Genomic DNA, 25,960 nt, shown 5'->3' with positions numbered 1-25,960 from the left:
TTAAAAGTCTTTCTGCCAGCACAGATATTTACAGTGCAAAGAACAGGGTCACAAACAGCAGTAGCACCTGCAGGAAAGCAATATACATGATTGTAATACCAGTCAGGAATCTTTCTGTATCTTAAGTTCTGAAAAACAGAAGTGATGATGCTCCATGTTCTGAAATGCACCTTGAAACCCCATCTCCCATCAGCAGTCAGAGCTGTTTCTGCTTACCTGGAAAGACACTTGTGATTTATTGTTTTTGCTAATTCTACCTAGAATATTTACATCATTAGCATAATCTTCCAAATTTGCATGCTACACAGAAGTTAAAGCAGCTAAATGATTCCAATAGAACAGTGACTACATTGTAGTATAAACTGTATGTCTCTGAAATTCCTGTTTCCAAGCATAAGAGAATAACACTTCTCATGCTGTGAGGCAGCTGCAGCTTAAATAGCAGCCTATAGCTGTGCATTGTGTTAACTTGCTTTGAGATCTCTCCTGAATACCTTCCTACAAAAATCATCTTTGTTGAGCTCAGACTACAAGCTTCTCTCCTGCAATTAGGTCTTTGCCAGATCACCATTTATTACATACACTTTTGAAATCAATGCAAGTGTATTTTCTACATGAGGTTAACTGAAGTTAGGAGTGTTTGCTTCAAGGGGTTCTACAAGGAACATACCCAGAACCCAAGCTTGTCTTCCAATTAAGTTTACTGGTTTCATGATAGGTATCAAAACATTCAGGGATTCATCCAAACTATTTTACATGTATGACAAGGAGCTGATTTTACAGATGCTCTATACATTCTCGAGCCTCAGCTATAGGCCAAAGAGAAATCTGAAAATCTGAAAGTCACATAATCCTTTTACCATTGTTCCAATGCAGAAGAAAACCCCTTGAAAACAGTCTGTTCCCTTAGTGACTTAGCATTTTTAAAATTCATAATAATAGAACACCAACACATAACAAATGAACCTAGTGACACCATTTATGTATACAGATGGAATGCACTCCCCTTGATCATACCAAGTCTGATTTCGAAATACATAGCATAAAAGACAAGTTCATAGTATTTTAGGAGGCATACATTCTTAAAGATTTTTTTTGGTTTACCTAAGTAGGAGAATCTACAAAACTAAATAGATCAAACCTGTTATGAAAGTATATCAAGAGAAATAGGTTCAAGACAGATTTGTACCTAAAGCCCTCTAAACTGAAACATATAGGACCATCTCAATCACATCCAATCTTACTAGTATGCTCTATGTTCTACATTTATACCGATTTACAGTTCCAGTTTACATGAGAACCTATCAATGAAGACAGTGTAGTATTTCAACTTAGAAACAGGGAGGGGAGAAGAATGGCAAGGAGGATTGTAAACATGCCTACGTGACTTGCAGCTGGGGTGTAGAAAACCACATGTATCATACCAATCATTCAGTCTCGTGTGACTGCCATTCCATATTCATAAAGGAATTATATAGGCCACGGGGGAAAATAAAATGCCGTCAGTGGGCCTTGAGTACCTGGCAGATTGATTACATAGGCCCCTGGCCCTATCGAGGGGGTGGCGATATGTATTCACTGCTGTGGATGCAGTTCTAGGTCTGGTTTTTGCTAAACCCACCAAATATGCTTATCAACATAAGACAACTGAAGCACCAGAACAACCCATTCATCCATATGGTCCTCCTCACAAAATACAAAGTGACCAAGGAACACACCTTAATGGACATAATGTCGAAGACTGGACTCAAGAGCTAGGGATAGTTTGGATATTCCACATTACCTACCATCCCCAAGCTAATGGCTTAATTGAAAGAATGAACTAATGCAGGGGTTTTTGTTAAACAGCTGGAATATTCATAATCAAACATCCTATGATTGTATTGCAACACTTCCAGTACAAAATGAGTGTATTACAACACTTCCAGTACAAAACATGGTGAGGATTGAAATCCTTGCATATGGTATCTCTCCCAAAATAGTAGCTACAGGAGAAATGGAATTGTTTAAACTGATGGGTTGCATGGTGGGACCACAACCTATTAGTCTAGAAGTGAACATCCATATAATAATCCCTGAGAATGCTGTATGGTTCTGTACCCCGACTTCTTTTATTTTACATCCTTCGTTGATGTCAGATTCAAAGTTCTTGTATTTCAGGTATCTTGTGTCTTATCTAGAGGGAATAGCATTGGAACAGTTACTGGTGTCACAAACCCAACGTCAACCCAGTTGAAATCCAATCTGAAAAAGCGCAAGCCATAGCTCTCCAATCTATGTGGGCAGTTACCCCACATCAGGTTATCAAACCCAGAGTAATATCAGCTGAAGGAGCTGGAGCAACGGCATATGTACTACTGGAAGGAGATGACGCTCCTGTTTTCCTCCCATCACCGGTTGGCTTGTCATACTTTGTAGTCTTGTACTACAAGCACATGCTGTGGATACGTTTCCACAAGATCAGTGTGTAAATACTTGGATTTGGTTAGCCTCTACTGTAACTAACTCATTTGCCTTCTGTGTTCAGGGAAGATTAACAGCTGCAGATCTTTTGACAACGTGCTGCATTGGCATGCCAACCCCAGTAGCTGTGTTACAGGATTATACGATGCTAAGTGATTTTGATGTTCCTCATTGCTATTTTCTCTGAGTACCTAACAGCCAAATGCTAACAAACATTACAAAATTAATTGGCAGTGGACTATTTTCTCCTTCAACACCATAAATGCTGCTTTGATTTTGTGTTGCTTCAATATAAGTGATGAATCAGCCAGCATTAAAAGGACAACATAAAAAATCTCCAGGACTTAATGCATCAAATGAAACAATCTACTGGTGGTGCCTGGCTGGCTGAGTGGTTTAATTCCCTGACAGGATGAATGGGATACTTCATTCAAAGTATTATTGTAGAGATATGTTTATTCCTTCTTCTGTACGTGTTTATTGTGTACCTCTCTAAATTACCCTGTGCTACATCCCCCAAGCCCAAATGGACACCTCCAGCTTTGCCAGCCCCAGTGGAAGTGGTCCCTTGAGCAAGGGGGAGAAACATGGGAAAATAATGGAAGAATGGTGGAGATTTGTAAACACATTCAAGTGACTTGAAGCTGGGGTGTAGAAAAACACGTGTATGGTTCTAATCAATGTTTAGTCTTCCGTGCTTGACAAGTAGAACATCTGTGTTTACATAACACAGGCCTGTAATAGACGCTGAGGCACCCTATGGAACATGCTTGAGATTCCTGCCCTGATGTGGGAAAGATTAAAGCACAGTGGTAAACTATGCCTGCGTGAATCCCTGATACACAGGCGAAAACAGCAGGTTTAGCAGTCCTCTAGCAAGGACCGAGCCCCATGGTGCCTGCATTCCCACTTGTGTGCCTCTGCCTGGGTGCTGCTTCAGGGATCCCCCAGTTCATGAGGTAACAAATTTACTTTTTGCATTTCATCCATGGTTTTATGGTTGTTTCGGTGTCCTGCATCTGTCAGCTCACACATGGTGGAAGAATGAAAAAAATCTTGCATACTAGTCATAAATGCTGCCTATAAAAAAGTGAAAACTTTTTGTATGTAAGTATGTAAAAATTAGGTAAATTAAGTAAAAAGTGGAGTAAGTAAACAAGACTATTGGCTGCTTAAGTGATGTCTGTTAAATTGGCAAATCATTCATTCAATCACTTTTGAGAAAAGTAATTATTCTTTCATAAGCCTGCAGCCATATCATCTCCTTAAACATCTTCTATGAGCCGATGTAAGATTTTAGGTGTTTGTCTGGAACAGATCCAAAGAGAAAGTGTGTACATTGATTCACAGCAGGTAGCTGGTTTCCTTCTGAATCAGCACTGATCCAATGCTACGTCTTTGTTACAGGGATACTGTGATACCCTTGAATGATTGATATTAAAGGGAGAGCCTGACCATGCAATGTCAGCAAGAATCCAGGTATCTTTTCAGAACACAGACCAGTCACTTGGTACCTGACCAAATTCTAGCGTGGGTGATTACCTTCTGCCTCCATTTTTCCTGCAGTTACGAACACTTTGCTTAACAGTGTATTACCCCAGAGTACTGTGCTTCACTGCTGTACTTTTAGCAGCACAGCAAAATGACTGTTTTGGTAATGCTTTGAAATCTATTGAGCTGGGAGTTAAGTATGATGTGTCTAATTTTGTCACATACAGAGGTGTCTTTTGTCTAGTTCGGCTGATAAAACAGTCCAGAATTTTATATTTTAGGCCTTTAAGCAGCTGCAGCTACAATACTAGCACCTCAGAGTAAGCTGCTTCATGCAGGATGCTGGTTTATACCAAGGGAATCACAGTACGCTGCTTACACGGACAAGGCATTAGTTAAAATATACTGAAGATTATACAACAATGGGAGGCATACAACTTCCACACCCCTGCACAATATTATCCTCGGTATGAATGAACTGAGTGATAGCGCAAGACATGAAGAGAGTAAGGGCTTGCTTACGTATAAGCTCTCGCCAAAACACATACCCAAACCTACCCCGAGTCTGTAACGCCTCACAGAGAAAGTCTGTTGCCACCGACCGGCTATTGGCGCAAATACAAAGCGGTTTTGTCTCCATACCAGCAGCAGTATAAAAAGCATAGTCCCATAAACGTCTATAACACACGGAACTCGAAACCGTCCTGCTGCCACCCCCGTCCCACAGCACTGCCGACACCCACGCACCCCTCCCGGTCGGTATCCATTTTGTGCCTGACGGACACCCACAGGGGCGGGCGGGAAGCTGCGCGCGGGAGGAGACGCCCCTTCCGCCACAGCCCCGCCGCCATCTCGTGGGAGGTTCGTGCGTTTGCACAGCTCCGAGCTTCACCTCCTGAGATGGACTGTAAAGCAAAACCGAAAGCATGATCCTTCCCTCGCTTCGCCCCAAGCTACCCAATGGTAAACTCACAATAAAATCGTAAGGGCTAACGAACGTGGCTCGGCAGAGGGGGAATGGTGGTAGGGGGGCTACAAGGCAGAGGCTTAAGGGGGTTGGGGCGGCTAAAAGCCAGTTCCCCCGTCCCTCAGCGAGGGGCCATCTCCGCCTTGAACAGCGTTCTCTACGCGCACAGGCGGCTCAGATCTTCCCAACCGCCATAAGGGGTACGGACGAAAAGTGCTCCACGTTTCCCGCAGCTGCGAAAGAGAAAGAAGGGGTGCTTCGAAGCCACGCCCGGTGCTGAGGAGCCTGTCGCTGGGCCGGTACCGCCTCCTCCTCCTCCCCGCTCCCAATGCCGGATCTGGCCTCGCTGCCGTAGATGAGGTCGCCCCAGCGCGTTTGGGTGCGTTATACTTTTCTCTCTTCCTTTCCTTCACCCTTCTCTTCCAACTCTGCGCTTTCAGCACAGGCGCCCCACCGCACCGTGTTCCGGAATCCGGTCGAAGCCCGGTCTGCACCGCGGGGCGGGCTGAGGCGGTGCGGAAAGGCCGGCGCCCGGCCTCGCTCGTGAGGAGAAACGAAACCCGATTCTGCCCATCCACCTGAAACGTCTTCGTCTTGCAGAGCGGAGTTTCCAAGCGTGATTTTAAAATGACGTAGGTGGTTGCGTGGAAATCTGCATAAACTCCCTATGGTAAAATCAGGTTTAGTTTGGGTTGGTTTTTTTTTTTTTAATAGCGAGGGCGGGGGTGTTAAACTAGTGCATCTCTGCATGGAAATTAGTGTGGCCACTACTAATTTACACTGAGAACAAACTAAGTCTAATGCAGTAATGAGGAATGTGAAAGTTACTGCGTGATTTCCCTGTTTTCCCAAAGTATCTTGTACCAAATCCTCTTTCGTTTATAGGGAAATGTGAAAGTTGTGGAGCATGCTCCAAACAATTCCAAACTTTGAAAAATCCAGATGATTGACAGACTCAAAATACAGCTTCTTTTGTGAAGTTTCATCACCTCTACCTCCTCAAACAAAGCAGAGCCGAGGAAGCACAAAATGTGGCTGTAGCGAAGTAACTTCCTACTCTCTTCCTGTGTCCTAGGGGCTTCCACATGAGCTCATCTTGTGTAACAAAGATCATTTTCCAAATCAGAACTACACCCACTGATGTTATATCCTGTTTTTACTGCAGCAGAGATGAACATTCACGAAACAAATGCTGTCAGAAATTACGGTCTCTAATTGTAGACCATGTTTAGTGTACAAAATACTTACCTGCTTCTCTTGAAAGACCTTCCTTATTAATTAATGAGGCCTGATACATTGACTTTGTGTTGTTAATATGAGACACTTCTCTTTGCCTCAGTAATCACATTGGTAGTGATTGTGCAGTGTTTGTGTTGCAGTCATGGAAACAAGGGTTTCATGGAAGCTATTAAAGAGCAAAGAGTAAAATTGCTTGAGCTTTGTACACACATACGTTGTGGTTTAACTCTGGATACCAGCCTCCACTGCTTAATGCCAGCAAGCAGTTACTGGAGCTTTGTGTGTCTTGGTGTGTGAAGTTTTAGTATGTTGTTATTTCCTGCTCCTTGGGGGGGAAAAAAAAATCTGTCCCTGATTTTGGACGTGTTCTGTATGGACTGGGAACATTGTGGAATAGTTTAAAAATAGTATAATTAAGTTTATTAGCTTCACAGAAGATACCGAACATGAAGACGTTTTTCTGCCTGTTTTAGTGTGGAATGGAAATAATCTGTGGTCTGAGGAGTAAATATGCTTGTTAATATTCTCAGGTGTTTACCTTAAAAAAATTCTTCCTGGTAAGATTGTTTACAGTGTAAATCCCCGGGTCAAAAGTCAGTGTAGACTTAGACAAATATGCCTGTGATGAAGGTGGTTTCCTGTATAATATGTGAGAAATTCATCAGGTTTAAAATCTTACACTTTAATCAGGAAATTCTGAAAATTAACATAAATTAAACCTAGAAATTTTCATTTAAGTGCACTTGGGTACTATCTCCTTGAGATGTGTTTTCTCTCAGACCTCTTGGGGACAAGAGGGCAGATGAGTCACACTAGAATCAGTGATTTTCTTTAAAGAGACCCTAAGACTGTTTCCCAGAACAGCCCTTCCTCTGTGAAAATTTGGGGTCATAGTGCACTAAAATAGCCAGACTTAGAGAAAACTCTCCCCTCATTAATCATTTTCCCTCAGTGTGCAAGGGGTTTTCCTGGTTCTTTGAATAGAGGAGGAAAGGTTTCTTCGTTGTGTGTAGGCCTGCCCCTTTCACTCTGCCCCTAATGCCAGCGGCATGATCTTGCAGTATCCTTTTATCCATCAGTAGTGGTGGTCATGTTAGACTTAAGGTGTTGGGAAATATTTGGGATTTATTATAAATTGGGCATGTAAATGATAATGTGTGGTACTTCAGGGTTCTTTTTTTCAACCATCGTCTTGCTCCATAAGCTTTGCATTGAAATTTTATTCAATACATGAAACAATGAGCTGAAGAGGAAAAATCTTGAGTGTTTTCTTGCAGCAGTATTGGTAAATTACACATGGCACATGAACACTATTGAGGCAGCATTATCTCTGATGACTGTGAACTTTTTTCTTTCCTCTTAAGATAAGCTGGTTTTCCTCTCCTCTTTGTAAAGAATTTACATTGAATAACTCTTATTGCAGGGCCCAGGTAATCTAAATTGAAAACTAGGCTGCTGGGTTTTACATTGGCATTGCTGTTCTCTTTTTCTTTAATTGTTACAGCTATGATAACTGCATCAGTGATGTTTGCAAAAAGTGGTCTTATCAGATGGAAGGGTGAAGCATGATGCCTTCATCTCTCATGGTGAAGTGGATCTGGCTCACCTGTATGCAGATAGCATGTATCAGGCTTGCCCTGGTAGTGTGACATTCTTGCTGTCACAATATGCTGACAAAGTTATAAACTGTTTTAATTTATATTAAACACTTACTTCATGTTGCTTTTACTCAGTCCCCACTCAGAACCCTGGGGGAATGAATGTTATTGACAAATTGCTGTATGTGCATATTTGTTTTTCCTTTTGTTTGGAGCATCATTCCTGGTTTGCTGGACCAGGGGAATAATACAGAATAATGCATGATCCTAGGTCATTTTTCCTTGGTTTTCCCCCCACTAAAATTAGGAAGTAGCCCCCAGCAGTAATTTGTGACATTGATATTTGTCCAACAGAAAACGAGCTGATGTAATCAACTTTGTTTATGGACCATCACTGGAAAATACTGGATAGAAACCAGTGTATGCTGGATTTGGATCAGTGATCTGGCAGTGGTGAAATGCCAGTCTTCCAATGTACTTGTGGACAGAATTGCATACAGGTAAGAGAGTTTGGGCACTGGAAGTATTGAGAAGTATTTTTTTATAATGAGCATGCAATTTATCTTATGTAAAGGAAGTTCACAAAAATAAATAATTCATATGTGGTTTTTACAGACATATTTTTAAGATAATATATAAATAGTAATTTTACATGTCTGAAATTTTAACTCTGTGAGAAATTCTCCCCTACCCCTCTCATTTTCAACTAGTTTTAAAAGATTATGTAAAAATCATTGAGAGTAGTTAAAAAAAGTTTATCTGAGATTTCTGAAAATGGCCAAAAGTTGTTAAATTCCCATCTTCCTTTACAGTGAGTCATAAATAGGAATTCCTCAAGCTCTTTTTGAAAGTCCCAGCTGTATTTACCTGGGAAATGTTTTCACAGGAGAATGTTTTGTGCCTTCCCCTTCCTGACTGCATTATGAAATGAAAACAGTCTGTCTTTCTGTAGAATTCTCACAAAAGTTTGATGCAACATTGAAAATAAGAAGTTAGCAATAAATATGCTTTTCCTCTGATAGAAAACTTTACAGAACACATTCCAGTGCATGAGAGGTTCCTCTGCTTATCAGAGGCCTGAAAATCCTCCCGCCCTGTCCTTCCACCCCAGCTGTACAAGTGGTAGCATTACAGGTCCATGTGTGAAATGGAACAGCTTCAAACGTACAAATATTTTGTCTACCCAGTTTGATTTTGTTGAAAACAAAGCTGTTCAGCTTGCTATATTGAAAATACTGTGGTCCTGAGTATTTGAAAGGGGCAGCTTCTACTGATGTTTCATTTCTGTTTGTGAGTTTTCCTGCTGTTTGCACTGTTTATATTAGGGTTAAGTGTTGCACATGGAGCAAACAGTGCATTTAATTCTCCCAAGTTCCTAAATGGTGTAATGTGATGTGATGAGGGAAAACACTGTGTTTGTGTCTGTCCTCTTGGGTTCTGAAGAACATCCTCTCTGTATCAGAGAGGATAGGTGCTGCTTTTTTCTACTTGTGTGCTGTAGCAGGAGTACTATAATTGTGTGTTTTCTCTAGGTATTTAGCACAGTTTGTGTGGAATGCACATGGCAGGCTGTGATGAGCTAAGCAGGGTATCTTGAATCTTGTAGATGAGTTTATCTCCTCTCCATAATGCATGGACACAATATGTGACGTTGTTGATGGTGACTTCCAGAATGTGTAACAAAAGGCTGAAAATGCTTTAAAAAAAGCTTTTTATGCAGTTGCTAGAATCTTTCAGTGTATCAGGCTTTGAAGTTGAATTAGCTTTTGCTTTTCAGAATGGTTTAAATAAAACTCTCTAGTGTAGTGACTGAACTCCTCCTAAGGGCTAAGATTGGTTTTAAGATTGCTCATTTCACATTTCTCCGTGTAGGTAATGGGGATCAGAGAAGGTTAGATAGAATTTCCATAATTGGTGGCAGTGGAAATAGAGCACAGCACCCTACTTACTTTGTTAATCACAAGGGTGGGGGTTTTTCTAGGTTTGAACTTTTATTTCAGGTTTCAGTATGGTGAAACATGGATGTCACATGAAGAAAAAAGGCAGTCTATGGTTTATCTGTACCTTGGAATTATTATTTTGTGTGGTAATTCCATTTTTCTGAGAATGGATAGTGTGTGTGGAGAATCCTTAAAACCCCAGTAACTCATTCAGATTGGAATCACTTTAAATGATGCTAATAAGTAAGAAAATCCACTCATTCCTGAATTTATAAGCAATTGATATTTTAAAATATTACATATTGTGGGTATTTCCTTTATTTTTACTTCATTTAAGGCAAAGTGCATGCCTGATAGAAGTGGGTTTATATGTGGGGATTTTTTAAATTATTTAGTCTACAATGTGTGGTTACACTACCTCAGCTCCCAGAACTTTTCCTGAAAAATGCCTTGAGACTTTTAGGGGAGAAAAGGTGGTGGTGAGCAGGGGGGTAGAGGGTTGTTGGGAAGAGGTCAGGGCTTCAGATTTAAATTGCTAGGCAACTTATTTCCAGAAACTGAAATATCACTCATCATCAGCCTGATGACTGTTGTTTCACTTCCTATGGAATTTACAGACTTGTCTTAAGGTTATTTTACTTTAAAAAGAACTTCCATTTTCTTCTGATTAGTATGACCTACCAAGTAATTTTTCTTCTGTAATGAAGAGCTGGGAGAACCCCTTGAAAACAGAGGGTCTGTGTAAACTGTGTTGGTATATTAGTTGTAAGTGAAATATATCAGATAGGAGAGTTAACTGTGAACTTGTGCAGCAAGTCACTGATTTAGTACCTTTTAATTCTGTCCCACAGAACTGCTTATGTTAAAATGCATCTAGTTAAGAACGAACACTGGAGAGGTGCTGTGGTAGACACCAACTTCATGTCATGTTGGCTTTCTGTTTAAAAAACAGTAGGCTGGCAGATTTAAAGGGATAGTGACAAAGTGATGACCAGGTGCCAAGTGCCAGCTGTCCTTATTCACCAGATTGAACAAGAATTGGATAAAGAAGAAGAAGACATCATGGTTTTCCTTTGCCGAGACCTTGCTCCTGACTTGGCCACTGCCAACCTTAGAGAGCTCTTGGTGGCTTTGAATGAGAGGGAGAAGTTGTCTTTTCTTGGCTTATCTGAGCTGTTGTACAGAGTTAAGAGGTTTGACTTGCTGAGGAGGATCTTGAAGACTGAGAAAGCAGCAGTGGAAGCTAACCTTGACAGGAGCCTCAGACTTGTCCCTGATTACAGGTAATATATCTGTTTCAGATTTCAAGTCTACTCTATTTTGTTCAAAATGTGTGTGGGTTGTTTTGGGTTGGTTTTTTTGGCGGGGAGGGATGTTGATTTTTATTTCTTTTAAAAATAGGTCTTGAAGGTAGAAGAAGAGCAGAAAAGGGCATCACATCTAGACTTATAGTGAAAAGAATATGTCAAGTTTAGTCCCTAAAATAAGCCTTAGTAGCTTCTTACAAGTCGTGGCATCAGAAGCATCTATCTTTAAGGAGTTTATGTACGTTAATCAATAAAACCAGTGATGTTCGTACAGTTCTAAATTAGCAGATAGAAGTGTTGCTTTAGAGAAACATCATTAGTTAGAGATACTTTCTTCTCTGGTTTACTTTGGGCACATGTCCTTGTGGTATAGCTTTTCTCTGTAGTTTTAAGATGCTTAAATTAAGAAGCTCCAGTTATTTTCTTTAAAAGACTTCAGAAAGAAATATAGGTACTCATTAGGAAGATTTTCCTGTATTAACTTCTCACTGAACTGAAAACGCTGTAACTGCCAGGTTAAAAAGTTGAAGATGTGTTCTGTTGGCTCAGTCTCTTACTTCATCTCCATTGAAATATTAAGGAGACTTCTGTTTTCCTAGCAATGGCTATTACACAATCAGTCTGAGTAATGCAGGTGCTGATGAGAGTAGGTATTTTGTACTTGGATCTTGGAGCAGGGTAGGCTGGTTTTTTCCTGTTGTTTAATTGGGAATGATATATTAAGGCTTGAGCATGGGAGAAGTTGGGTTGTTGGGCAGGGGTGGGACCTTCCTGAAAGAAGTCCTTCAGAAATGTCTCCACTTTATTTCAGGGTACTAATGGTAGAGATAAATGAGAATCTGGAAAGGGAAGAAGTGAGTTCTCTTGTTTTTCTACTCCGAGATTATGCACCTCGTATGAAAATGGCAAAAGATAAGGTAACGTCTTTCTGCTGGTCTTCTCCTCTATAGCAGTGAGAGATTAAAGTAAAAAGGGAAATAGCTACACAGCAAAGGATGGGAGGCAGTATTGCAGGGTGTAAGGCAGGAGTAGATAGAAGTCAGGAAGTGGAGAAGGAGTAGTGGCTTCTATTTCTTTTTTTTTTTTTTAATTCAAGGAAAGAAGCGTGAGAAGCAGTAAGAGGGAACAGTGAAGACTTGTAGTGAATGCTGTTAGCATGAACCTCACTGGCAGAAGAAATAAATAAAAAAATCTTCAGTATTACTGATCTGAAATTTTGTATATGAAGGATCTCAAGCCAATAATCATACAAAATGTATCTTGAATTACAAGGTCACTTTTTGTATTTGTGCTCTGCTTCACTTTAAGAACAGCTTTATTTCAAATACGTCTTTTTCTGTACATTTGCATTTAGCATATTTGTTTTAAATGCTCCGGGAAAGCAGAGATTCATTAGGGGAGGGTTCAGAAAACTTGATATAGAAGTGCATAGAAGGCTGAAGATTGTGTCTTCTTCCTTTTGAGATTTTTTTCTTTTTCTCTCTTTAACCAAAGAAAGAGAGAGGCTCTACCAACTTCTCAAAGCTTTTTTTATGTCTTGCTTTGTGTCTGGGAGGTGACATTCCAAGTGGCTGCTTTTGTAGCAACAAGGAAATACAAAACATAAAATACAGTTTTATTTTAACTTTTCTTTTTTAAGAATAGCAAGTCCTAGTTTTTGTTATTTCTATGATAATACCAAGAATTCTTATATCTACCAGGTAATTTTCTTAGTGTTTCAAAAGGTAATGTCACTACTTCTTGAATATACAACCCTTATGACCTCCCCCTATGTTATTTTCTGTGTTATTTTGTTACTTACCGATAGAGAACAAATTACTGATATGATAGTTTGGCTTTCTGTTGCTATTCTAGAGTTTTCTAGCTCTTGTGATTGACTTGGAGAAACTAAATTTGGTGGCTCCTAATCAACTGGATTTGATAGAAAATTGTTTTCGAAATATTCACAGGATAGACCTGATCAGGAAGATTCAGAAGTACAAACGTGAAGGTAAGGTGCTATTTTTTCACTAGTTACTCTTGAAAGCAAGGATCAGATGTGCTCTTACAAGAGATAAAATTATGAGTTACAAGTCCGAGTATTTGCATGCTTCACATATTTAAGATTTAGGCTTTTAAAACAGTTGATATATCATGGTGTATTTCTCTGTGTGTTTCTGTTAAATTTTCAGCTTTAATGTCCTCCGTTCATTCTCAGACAGTATATGTAAATGCACTTCAGGCATCTCTCCCTAATCTCAGTCTGACTGATCCTCCTTATAATTCAGGGGTAAGTATACAATATATCAGACAGATCCTTAATTTCTAAACGTTGCCAGACACTGAAAAGGGATTCATCTTTACAGAACCTAAGGAATGAGAGATTGTTAGTAATTAAAATACTACTTGGTTTGTTTCTCTTATTCCTGTTATTTTCTGAATTTAGGATCTGATCTAAATAATCTGAGAAAGATCCCCTTTAAAGAGCTGCTGTGAGTTTTTTCCTGTTAGTTGGGTGTATAAAATTGGTATCTTGAAAGGTTTTTTTTTGTACTATGGGGGGTGAAAAGTTTTGCTTTGACTGTTCTTTGCAAAACATGTTCTTTGTACTTCTGGGCTTTGCAGGGAAAGTAGATTTTTAACTTTGGAAGCTGAAGGTTATGGCTTTTTAAGGAGAGCTTTTCACTTCTTTATGTGTATGTGTTTTGTTTTAATCTCATTGTAATGAAGATAACATTATGTCAAGGCATCGAATCCTATTGCATTCAGCATTCTTTATATTTGGATTAAGTTTGATATTGTAATAGTGTAACCTTATTTAAAGCCTTTAGCCTTGCTATATGAATTTGATGAGATTATTTCTGTCATGTATTCAGTAAATATGTATGTATAAAGCATACATACAAGAGAACAGTGATGCCATTTGTCTTTACTAACAAAGCCACAACAGCTTTGTTTTCCAGACTACTAATGGGGTAGAGTTTACCTTGACTTCCCATATTATGTTAATATTGTTATAATTTCTTTCCTAATTCAGTGAAAGTTCCTCCCTGCTGCTCTATAGGGAAAAAAAAATCACATATTCTGAGGGGGTTTTTATTGTTTTACTATTTTAGAGATTAAGCTTTTCTTCGCTGTTCATGGCAAACTTGTTTTTCTGAGGAGGAAGGGTTTGGGACTCTTTGCTTGCTTGTGCTTTTGGTTGGGTTGGTTTTTGTTATTTTGTGATTATAATTTGCTGATAGAGGTGAATCTAAAATAATATAATGCTTTTATTGAGGAAGAACAATACTATTGTGTTATATTTTTGGAACACATAATTATCAATCCTTGAAGGAGAGAAGGAAAATACACCTTTTTCTTCATTTTAGATCCAGACTGTGAACAAAGAAAACCCACAAAATGGACAAAGTCTTATTCTGGGTAAGAGCATTTTATCTGAGTTTTGATAATCTAAGAGAACCACATGATGCATTTCATTGTATCAAAAGAACTGTTGTTTGATAGTTATGTTTATGGCTAATCCAGTTGGTATCAGCAGGAGCAGAGAGTATTTGGTACCTCCAAAAACTGAGCCTTGCCTTACAGTTTGTTCTTCTATCTGCTTTGCTTGTGCTGCCTGATCTTAAAACTTCATTGCAATTGTTTTGGGCTTTCACTGTCATAACTTTTTAACAGAATAAATAGTTTATTAATAAAATCATGGAAAAGCCAGCTCTGGAGGCCCATGTAGTGCAGCTGTGTCCATTAGGTTCTGGGTACAAGTTTTTCTGTCAGTGCAGTGGTGGACTCTCCACCAGGCCAGCCAGGAAGTTGTCCAGTAAGTACCAGGTTCTTATCATGTTTGTTGTGTTTTCTTGAAACCCAAAATATCTCTCAAATGTGGTGATTTTTAAAAGAGCAGTTGGCTGAATTCTATCAGTGTAGGAGAGATTGATTATTCTAGTCACAAACAATCCATATAACATTTTAGAGGTGATTTTTTTTAACTTCACTAACATATGTAGAAACTGAGAGATGCACGTGAGAGAGAACTTGGCTGAACTAAATAGGTTTCTCTTTAACTGATTTGGTGTCACTGGTACCTACATACTGAGATTGCTTCTGTATGTTTCAGCTGCAGCAGAGCCAGTCCACATGTCCATTCAGGAATCAGGACCAGTGTCACATAAGGTATGTGCTTGTGCGTATGTGTGCATGTAAATATATACAAACCTGTGCAGGTGTTTACATGAGTTTTCTCTGTGTTTCATTTTGAGATTTCCTTTAATTGCATGCAAACAGAAAGATGTGTACATCCATATCTTCTTCAGCCATAAAGAGGTTCTATGAATCACTTTTGCAGAATACATTTTTAATATAAAATAGAAGCAGCAGTATGCAAAATGCACATACATATGATGAGCACACAGAACTCCTGTATTTATTAGTGGAGGCTAAGTGAAAACCTGTTGGAAGTGAGACCTTTTGCCATCTGCATTGGAAATGGCAGGGCTTCTTTGCATGCAGTAAATTTTGATTCTCTCCCTGCCACTTGCTTTCCAGGTATAAGACAGACATGCATTGGGTATTAATGTTAAGAATGGACTACTGCTCTTTTCTATTAATTCTCCTCCAGGCCAGGAACCAGGGAGTTTACTATAGCCAATTGATTGTAATCTTTTTTATGGGGGGAAGAAATTGTGCTAGAGTCATTACAAATTATTTAGGAACAAGGAGGTTGTTCCACTAAATAAGGAAATAAATACTGTTCTGATGAGCAGTGCCTGTTGTACACCTGAAGAACACAAGTTCTCTACATTTATTGTGTTGGTAATATGAAGCTTATAATTCTTAACTTCTCGGTAACAGTTACACTTAGGGAAATTAATTTGGAAGTACTGTGGAAGGATCATTGCTGTCAGAGTCCAGGTCTTTAAAAAGCGCCTCCACCCCTGACAGGTTTGGATGGGTTGGTTGGTTTGTTTGTTCTGAGGTAGGTTTGGTTTTGGTTTGGTGCTGGGTTTTTTTATATATATGAATTCAGAGATCTATCCAGAGTTAAGGTTCAGTCTCAAACTTTCTTCTCTCACTTCTGGTACAGTCTTAGTCTTTGTTTAAGGATATAATGGTAGTAAGATTGCACAACACAAGGACACAAAAATTAAGACTTTAAGCCTTGGAAATAGGGAAAAAAAATCATTAGTCCATGTCTCATGATTATTTTTATTATTGCTGTGTAGGTAAGACATACTACATCGCAGCAGATAGACTTCTGCTAGCTACGCTGTGGAAAAACAACAGAGTGTAATGGAATAGATCTGAGGTGGTTACATTTGAGAAAAGAAACAAGTTTGTAAGTTGAGAGTGACATACTAACTTAGTATTTCTCCTTCATGTTCCTCAGGTATTTGATGATCAATACAGAATGCAAAGTCAACCTTTAGGAGTATGCCTGATAATAGACTGTATTGGCAATGATGCGGGTGAGTCTCTGGAATCTGAAGTTCATTATCTTGTTAATCTTGGATAATTAGAATAATTTAGTATAAAGAATATGATGTACATTTACCAGCCAGACTAAGATAAAGTTTTCCTGGCCAGCTAGTCTATCAATTCTAGTAAGTTTTTTAAAGCACAAAGTTGGAAGGTCAAACCTGAGGTTAAAGCCAACTGTCCTAAATATTGCAAACAATGTTTGTTTGTTTTTTGGTGCAGAATCTCTGAATGAGATAACTTAGAAGGGGATAGACTGAATTTTAGGAGGGAGAAAAAGGATATTCCAAGTAGTTAAACTACAGTCATACTGCAGGTTATTGGCAGAGATGCTGTTTCCCACCAGCTAACAAAACCAAAATCAGAGCTGTTGCAGATTTGAAGCATAATCACATCGGACACTGCAGATTTTGAATAGCTGAAGGCATGTGGTCCTTTATTAGTAATGCATCTAGGCTTCTGTTAACGTCTTGCACAGTTTGGCAGAAAGCATCACCATAGCTTTATAGGGAAAGGAATTTTTCCTTCCCCCTTGTTTTAATTAAAAAAAATTGCAATTAGAATTCTAAGTGGTCAGTGCCATGTTTAAAATGTGGTTTTTTTCTGATTGCCTTTGTAGAGTCCAAAAATTAGATTCTTGCATAAGTGCAAAATAACCCCCTCTAGTCTCTGGAACACATGAGGCTAAAAATAAAGTGAAGGGAGTAGTTGCAGTCAGTTCTGCAGTAGGCTAGGAGGTGGAGGGGAAGAAGGGGGTTTGTGGGCATATCTTTTCTCTTTCTCATAACTAATGGTCCAGCAGATGGACCAACGTAGAATTATTGATGTAGTTGTTGAAGAGCAGTGGATGTAGAGCACAGACACAAAAAGTAACATTTTGGTGTTTGCTTTGACAATAGTGTATTAGGTAAGTGATATAAGACATTTAGTTTGCCATTAGGGTAATGGGAACTAGAACTGATTCACAGTCCTGCCATGCATGTAGAAGAGGGACAAGGAAGGCACTTAGTCAGATGCAACTGGGGAAGCATCCTTGATTTCAGTCTGTCCTACCAAGTTCATCTATGACCTCTGGCCAAAAAAAAAAAACCACAAAGGGATGTAGAAATTAAATTCTAAAGCAATTCTTCACTTATACTCTAAAAAAAAAAAAAAAGCTAGTTTTGCCCTAGGAGGAAAATAAACCAAAGACAGCCTGCCAAAGACTGAAAGACTGGGGGGGCAGCGGCTCTTGGGATCAAACACTCTGCTCTGTCCTGTTACTCATTTCTTTACTTTCCTGTTCTTCTCTCTTTCATGATAGCTTTAGAGAAAAACAACCCTTTTGTTGCAAGAAACTTGTTATGCAGCCCTAATCTGGAAGGTAGCACAATAGTCTGCTCCAGTGCCAAAATAATTACTTATTACTTGGAGTTCTGTTCTTAAAAGCAAATGCAAAAAGGATTGCTAGAGAAATTTCAGAGTGGAGAACTAAAGAAAACATGAGGTGTGAAAATAGCCTTGTTTACAAAAAAACCATCCCTCTTTAAATTTTATTGTCTCTGATGGGATATGAGCGTGTGCTGACCTGATTTATTGAACAAGAGTGTTTTACTATGCCAGGTCTGAGTTTTTTAAATAGAACAGTAAGTATAAAAGCAGGTAAGGCATGTACACTGGAGAAAACAGGAAATAAAGAACTGCTATGTCAGTTCATAATCACAGATCCGTAAACTTAGATCTACTCTTCCTTTGAAGGCACAGATCTTTTGCACAGGCAGTATACTGTGCAGATCCCTTTGTCATAGTAATTGCTACTGAATACAAAGATGTGCATAGAATAAAAAAAAAATCAATGCTTGTGCTCTTCATGAGCTTATGTGGTCATTTCAATACTTGTAAGAGAACATAAAGCATAAACATGATAGGGGAAGTCTGCTGACTGGAAAGAACAAAAATGGGCTACATGTTTAGCATCTGGCATGTCAGGTAGACTTGCACATCATGGCTCTGCTGCTGGTGTGTGAAAACCACCCAAGCAAGTCTTATTATGCCTCAATCTTCATGCATGTCTGCATTGGATGCAGAAGCAATTAAATCATGTGTATGTCTCGACTGCTTAATGTCAGCAACACACCAGCAGCATTTTAAGATGATAGAAGGACTTTCACTGAAATACATTACTGTGCTAGTGAGACTCAGGAGAGGCAGGATATATGACATCGCTTAAAGGAGTTAAAAAGGCATTCACTACTCTATAGAGTTGTTGTGCCACACTACTGAAGTCTGAAAATACCAAAAAAAAGAGAAGGGGCAAGGATAACATTAGGAATTGTATCTGTGGTGTGCATTAGAGTCTGCAGCTACCCCAAGATTTAATCTGAGGAAGCTGAACCAACAATAGATGCTCTAGGATCAAGGTTTACAGCAATTGAAAATGCCCAGTAGAAACAGTGCAAATTCATCAGTTGCTGATAAAATTCAAACTGAAATGCACCTTGCTGGTTTGTAGGTAGAGTATTCCTGTCTTGTGAACAGCTGCATTTGACTTTCCCATTTGGAAGCAAATTTTTATCCTTACATTGTAAACAGTGAAGGAGAGAAAAGGGTATTTTTTGATGCAGAGTGGAAACACTCAGAAGTCTGTGGAAGTTTGCTGGGAGATGATTACTGTTGAAGAAACATGTTTTTGGATCTCAGGTTGCAGCATGTAATGCTGTGTTTTGTCTTGCCTTAAAGTACAATTGCTGTGTCTACAGCTTACTGTGTATGATTTCTGATTCATTGTTAAACTAAGGTATCAGCTCTAAGTTTGTTGGGTTTAATTTTTTTAACTGTTACCCTTGGAGTGTGTGTATGGTCTAAGGTGACATCGTTTTTTATCTTTGTGTGTATGTGCACATGCTAGTGAGATGAGTGAATTCTAGGACAGGCACTCGTGTTGCTCTAAGTCTCGTTTATGTTCTGCTGTCCTCTAATGGATGAAGTGCTACACTGTTACAACTAGAACTGCTAAGTGGTATGCATACTGAATCTTCCACTTCCGTTTTGAGAGCATGTTTTATTGCCTAAGAGAGAGGGGATTTTCCTTTCTATTTCCAAATAAATGTCTGGAAAGTTGTTGAATTATTTTACAACATTTAATCAAACCAAGAGAACTAGAAGGAAACTCTAGTTCCTGTTTATCACCTCACTATAGTATATAGTTACCCTGTATTTTGATGGGGAAGGTTATGAGTTCTGTCCCCTCTTTTCACTATAAGCCTTTTGAGGAGAACAGTGTGGTACAACTCCTGCTTTGCTGCCAGTTACCTCTGAAATAGCCTCTACTAATTAAGGATTTTTAAACTTTTGAAGTCAAGGGAACAGTCCAGCTTCCTGTGTCTTTAAGGCATTTTACGTAAACATAGCACTTGGTATTTCCTGTCATATCAGAAACTGATACGGTGCTGCAGGCATAAGCCATAGTAGTAGCTTGTGGTTCTTTGAACAATTAAAAATTACCTGTGGTTTTCACCACCATGTACCTCTTTTAATTCCCATATTAATAAACATCCAAAGTAGTTTTTCAGAGCATGACACGTAAACACAGTAGAGTTTAAGTCTTGATTTTTGGCTATCTACAGTTTTAATTTCTAACACATTTGAAAGGGTTCATTGTTCAGGTTTGGTTTTTTTTTTTTCCCTGAAAATGCCATTCTGTCACAGCTAAGACTCCACTGTCCATTCTTCACCTGGAACTCAGCACTTAAAGTCTGTTTCATATAATAGGAAGCATAAATGACTGCAATAGGTTTCTTTTTGACCAGTGAAAGGGCGTCTGTGTTACCTGTGCAGTTCTGTATATCTGTAATAACTATTCAGAGTGATTTGACAAGTTAAAAGGTGAAACAGATTTCCTATGCTATCCAGATCTCTCCTTATCATTTCAAGAATGTTCTGTGTGAAGTGTTTCCTAATATTTTCTCTTGCCTGATATTTTAAGTCCTTGGAACTTGGGATACTGGCTGTAAATGAAAGTATGCAAGTGTCTGGAATTTAGAACGGATCACGTGCCAAATAATAGTGTCTTTGCTGTCATGAAGTACATCACTCATATTAAAGACAACATGCATATAGCCCTATAAGTATGTAATGTATTGTGATCAAGTACTCATGATTTTTTAAATTGTTGTGATGAAATAAATGTCCTACTTCCAATAGCGAAATACTGTCATTACTGTACTTGAAGATAGTTGAGATTGAGCCCTGATGTGCTGTGATTTAATTACATCTTGCTTTTTTCAGATGTGTTGGAAGGGACCTTCAGAGATTTAGGCTATGATGTTCATTGTTACAGATATTTAAATATGAACACCATGCATCAAACATTGCTTGAAGTTGCAAGGTTGCAGAAGCACAGAAACTGTGACAGCTTCATTTGCATATTAGTTAGCCGTGGAAGTGCTCAGAGCATCTTCTGTACGGACCATACCTTTTCTGGATTCCCTTTGGAACAAATAAAAAAATACTTTATGGCAGACTCATGTCCTGCACTCCTAGGAAAACCGAAGCTTTTTTTTATTCAGAGCTACATTGTGCCAGAAAATGAACAAGAATGTACTAGTCTGTTGGAAGTAGATGGGAATGATGAGAAAATCATTGCTAATGCGAAAATCCCGTGGAAAGTCACTATCCCACAAGTGGCAGACATCTTTTGGAGTCAGTGCAAGGTGGATGTGTCTACACTAGAAAAATCTCCAAGTTCATCCTCATATTATCTGCATTGTCTGGCTGAGCTACTCCACAATCCTCGTAAAAGGTAAATAAATAAAGGAGGAAAAAATAACCTTTTTTCTATGACAGCCTGCTGACCTAGAGAAACCTTAAGTTTCATCCCATCTGGTCCCAAAAAGTGTCTTCATGCTGTGTCATAGGTTAAAGGACAAGTATACCTGATCCTTACGGGAAGGTAGTCTAAAGCAGGAGTGAAGTTTCTGATTCTGGAGGGTAAAATTGAAATGTGTTATGTCACTGGGGCTTACAGTGTGAGAAGGGAAGAACCTGTCCTGGGTAATGTATGTCAGTGCTGTAGACAGAATTGGAAAGCTTCCTTCTCCAAGATAACAAGGCATACACCAGGCTTCTCTCAAATTGAGGATTGCCTTTCATCACTGAGAAGGGCTTGTATTTACTGTATTTACTTGTATTTACTGCTTGCAAATAAAATGTCAGTGCCTAAGTTTGGGGAAAAGACAGTTGAGAGGGAAGGATTTGGGTCTTTCTTTAGATCTAATTGACTCTGAGCTCAGGGAGCCACTGGATTGCCAGTTTGTAATTTTAGACTACAGCTTTCTGATAGTTTAAATTTATCTAAAGAGATTATCAAAAGAATTCTGAGCAAAAATCAAGTATGTCTGAATATGTAACTTACCAACAAAGGTTTTCTTTGTACAAGTGATCGATCAGGGAGCTAGCAGCTGTTTTACATAGTAGCTGTAGGGTTAACATTTACTACCTTTTTACAAAACCTAAAACCTTGTAGTGAAATCACAGATCATCATATCAGCATAACCAGTATCATAACAGTGGTTTGAATTGTAACAGATTGTCTCCAAAATGCATATTCAGTCTTGGGTTTTAGAGATGTAACCTCCGCAATAAAGACTGAAAGTTGAAACTCTCCTAGATGGGTCTAAAGTTTTCTTCTCTCTTGTGGATTCTTAAATGGTATCTTGCTTCATTCTCTAATAAGCTTTTATTTTTGTTGCTGCAGGAAACTCTCTATATTAGATATCCATACGGAACTGAACAATAAAGTCTATGAATGGAATAAGACGACTGACCCAAGCCAACAATACTCACTTCTGCTCCAGCACACACTGAGGAAGAAACTTTTTCTTTCTCCCACTTAACTGCTGTTGAAAAGGACACATCTGAAGGGGCTGATGAGAAGCACTTGCTGTGATCCAGAGAGTTTCACACACACTTTTACTTTATGCGTTGTTACTGCATGTATAATGAAAGTGCCTATTGCTTCCAAACCCAGGGCTTTAGAAGCATTCTCTTGTGTAAAGGCATTAGATTTTATATTTTTATACAGAAGGCTCTGAAAGCTTGGGTGAGAATGGCAGCCATCATATAGCACTGGGATCTTATAACCAAGTACCACAGGTAAACAGGGCAGAAAGACCTCTACACTGTATAGATGTTGGGTTTTCCAGGGTTTTGTGTTTCCATTGTTTCATTGGTTGCTTTGTAGCATACCTATTGGTAGTACATTGATCTAGGTTCTTCTGTTGATGCTTAAAACAAATACGAGCCAGTACAAACCACTGAGATTCACTGGGTACTTTCCCCAGCACCTGATAATAGAAAACATGTCAGGAAAGAATGCCTACCCAGCAACACCAGTTCATTATTAACAAGTTCTGGCTTGCGTGCCTCCACAGACTAGCAAAATAGGAGAAAGATAGTCTCCTAAATAATTTGGATTCCAGCTGTGATCCACCCAGAACCCTGTGTCGTCAGTAATGTCCATATCACACAAGGTTTATATGTTAATAAGTGAGACATTCTGCCATGTTTTGGGTTAACTATGTTTTCCAATGATGCAAAAATGAGTCTACATGTGTCAAGGCTTTACAGTAGTCTACCACACAGTTAAAAAAAATGGGATTTTGGCAGGTATTTTGTGGAAGGTGAAACATGATTCACACTTGTTCCACCAGGCATAGCTGTAGAAGTACACTTTATCATATTTGAACCTATATGTCATGTACCAGTCACTGCCTCTTAAAAATGGATTACATTAAACACCCCACCCTCACTGCTTTTACTTATGAAAAATTATGTCTTTATTAATTGATCTTTATTTTTTTCAAGTTGCCCTTGTTCTTCTGAAGACATGAGTGAAAATGTAAGTAAGTAATTTCCTAAGTAGAGAAATTTTTCTCCAGTGGAGCAGATGCCTAACATGAAGTGTTCAGTTAACTTGCTTGTTATGTAACAGTGTAACCTGGATGAGCTGTGTTGAAATTTATCATCACTGAATTTATGGCATTCTCTTCCTTCCTAAAATAGGCCACTTGCAAACTTTTAATACTCTTAATATTGTCTCGTTTCTACATAACAGTTCTAGGCCTTGGTGTGCCTTGCTTGGTTTCTGGTGTAGTTACACCATACATCCTTCTGGCATGTCTTTTGTGCAAGCAGAAAGGAAAAGGGTTTTTGCTAATACAAGGTATGCTAGTTCCTGGAGCAAATATACCGCAGAAAGATTTTTTTGTTAATGTAGCTGCATTTGATTTGAACAAAAAGCAGATGTGCTTACATATATAACTTCACCAACAATCCTTTTCATTGTAGAGCAAGTCTAACAGGCAGCTAGCCTATTGATACTATACATTGTATACTACCAGTATACATTAGTATATCATTAGGATATTGATAATAATTAGGAGGGCTTGGTCAGTAAACTTACTTTCGTAGCAGTGACTTTTCATTCTTCGATATGATGTTACACTTTTTAGGTGTTAAGCTGACATCATTTTTATTAAGGTGGGGTTTTGGTTTTTTGGTTGTTTTTTTTTTTTTGGAACCAAGCTTTTTATGCTTCATTCAGAAATAAAAAACAAATTACTTTTTCAAGTAGCTTCTATAATTGTAAGTAAAAATCACTTTTATTTGGCAAAGAGTAGATACCAAAGTCTAAAAAGTGCTCAGAGTTCCTTCCTTTCTGTGTGATGTAGACCCAGTCCCTTCCTGGCTTAAGAGATTCCTAAACTGTTGATTGATGAGGATTGCTAAGAGTATACCAAGACGAGAAACCAACTGAACAAGTTTCAACTTGCAGTCTTTATCCATATAAAATAGTAACATTAAAATATATATTTATTTATATTAATGTACCATTTTGCATAATATATAAAGCGCATTTTATATCATTGTGATTAAATCTTCACTTGTTATCTTTTTAAATTTTGTATTCAGTTTTATTTACACGAGAGTTACCTCTAGAAGGTTACATACATTATTGTGATGAGAAGAAATTTTTGCACACTTTAGAAAAACAATTCCCTTATATTGCAAGCCTATGCATTCCATACTTTTCTCTTGCCACTTCATAAGCTATAGTGTTCTCTTTAATAAATGTATATGGAAACTTTTAATACCGTTGATTTGGGAAATGCAGCCCAAAATTTCCTGTTAAACTATGTGTACATGTGTTATTTGTGTTACTGTAATTTTATGTAGGCATAAGAGGAAAAATAGAAATTAATATTTTGCAGAATTCAGACATTCTCTAAAAGCCTGTTCTCTAGGCGCTTTAAAGTGAAAATACTAAATCCAGTTTCATGATGGTGAGGAAATCAATGCATCATTGTGGGGCAAGTATTCCTTTCAGTTTACTCTTTTCTAAAAAAGGGCCTATTGAACTGGTCCTTTTGTTAAACTAGTGCCATATTGCTTCTGGCTTTAAAAATACTGTGTATCTTAAAATTACATTTGTATGTATTCCACACACTCAAGTAGGGAACTTACTGCACTGCATCAACGGAAGGGTCTGTATTATAGGTGATAGATCATAAAAATAGCATTCATTTCTAACCCTGAGTATTTAATAACTGACTGTCTGACAATAAAATAAAACACAAGTGTAATTTTGAAATTCTACCTTGCTCACATTTCATGGGGTAAGAGAAGGATTAAAACTTGACTGATTTAGAATCTTAGAAGTTCCTTCGTATAGTGGCTGGTAAATAAAGGAAATAATGCGAAACAATTATGTTTCCTGTGGTTGTAGGAATAGGATGTGATTCCTGGTTATCCTATCTGTCTATATGAAGATAATAAATGTGATTTCTTTCACAAATTAACTTCACTTTTTCCCATTTCTCTTACTAGCTTTTGTATGTGATGAGCACTTCTGCTGCCTCATAGACAACCAAAAGCAGGGAGAATGGAACCAAGAGGAGGCAGAGATGAGGGACAGAAATACGGAAATTTCAAGCAGGAAACAAGAAGGGGAGTGGTAGGGAAAACCAAGAGAAATACAAGTAGGGAACAGAAGATTTGGAGGAGAAATACAGCATCAATATTGGAAGGAGAAAGAAGAAAAGAGGAGAAAAGGGAGGAAGGAAGTAAGAATAATAGTGGCTATCCTTACAGGATCTAACGATGTGATGGGTTTTTATGGGTTGGTTGTTCTTGGGGTTTTTTTGCGAGATGCTAAATACAACTATTTACTTAAAATATTACCAGTTGGATATATTCTGTTTCTGAGTTTTGTGACAATGTAGGTTTGGTTTGGGGGTTATAAAGTATACATGTTCTTCGCCCTAGTGCATGACAGAGTAAAGTCTCTGTTCCCTTCCTTAAGAAATGATGAAGGAACGCTGTTAGAGGCTCAAGTAAATAACCCTTGCAGTGAAAAGGGGGAGTCTGTTTGTGTCTGGCTGCTTGGGTCAGAAGTGATCACAGCTCTCATGACCACAGTGTTGTGGGGATGTGTCATGTATTGTGTAGTATTCATGGATGTCA

General features: G+C 38.5%; 1 protein-coding gene across 1 annotated transcript; it reads left to right on the top strand.

Annotated features, from left to right (window-relative positions):
• Nucleotides 1-5,246: 5,246 nt before the first annotated feature.
• CFLAR (CASP8 and FADD-like apoptosis regulator) lies at nucleotides 5,247-22,332 on the top strand. The gene is made up of 10 exons (XM_010147164.1): nucleotides 5,247-5,300; nucleotides 10,550-10,981; nucleotides 11,817-11,922; nucleotides 12,860-12,995; nucleotides 13,177-13,274; nucleotides 14,356-14,407; nucleotides 15,108-15,157; nucleotides 16,371-16,449; nucleotides 20,726-21,239; nucleotides 22,194-22,332. Exons 2-10 carry the CDS (start codon nucleotides 10,686-10,688, stop codon nucleotides 22,330-22,332), a joined length of 1,470 nt encoding a protein of 489 aa, XP_010145466.1. The 5' UTR covers nucleotides 5,247-5,300; nucleotides 10,550-10,685.
• The last annotated feature ends 3,628 nt before the right edge of the window (nucleotides 22,333-25,960 follow it).

This window comes from Eurypyga helias, unplaced genomic scaffold (assembly GCF_000690775.1).
Source record: "Eurypyga helias isolate BGI_N326 unplaced genomic scaffold, ASM69077v1 scaffold11422, whole genome shotgun sequence".
In the NCBI taxonomy this organism is placed as follows: Eukaryota; Metazoa; Chordata; class Aves; order Eurypygiformes; family Eurypygidae; genus Eurypyga; species Eurypyga helias.
The sequence above is the reverse complement of the archived record's forward strand: the minus strand, read 5'-3'. Positions and strand labels throughout refer to the sequence as shown.

What these genes read in the sequence shown, in the direction of transcription:
- CFLAR (XM_010147164.1), top strand. Translation starts at nt 10,686, where the DNA reads ATGACCAGGTGCCAAGTGCCAGCTGTCCTTATTCACCAGATTGAACAA. An exon ending in TGGACAAAGTCTTATTCTGG is followed by an intron (nt 14,408 to 15,107) that starts GTAAGAGCATTT and finishes TTTCAGCTGCAG; the next exon opens with CAGAGCCAGTCCACATGTCC. An exon ending in CAGGACCAGTGTCACATAAG is followed by an intron (nt 15,158 to 16,370) that starts GTATGTGCTTGT and finishes CATGTTCCTCAG; the next exon opens with GTATTTGATGATCAATACAG.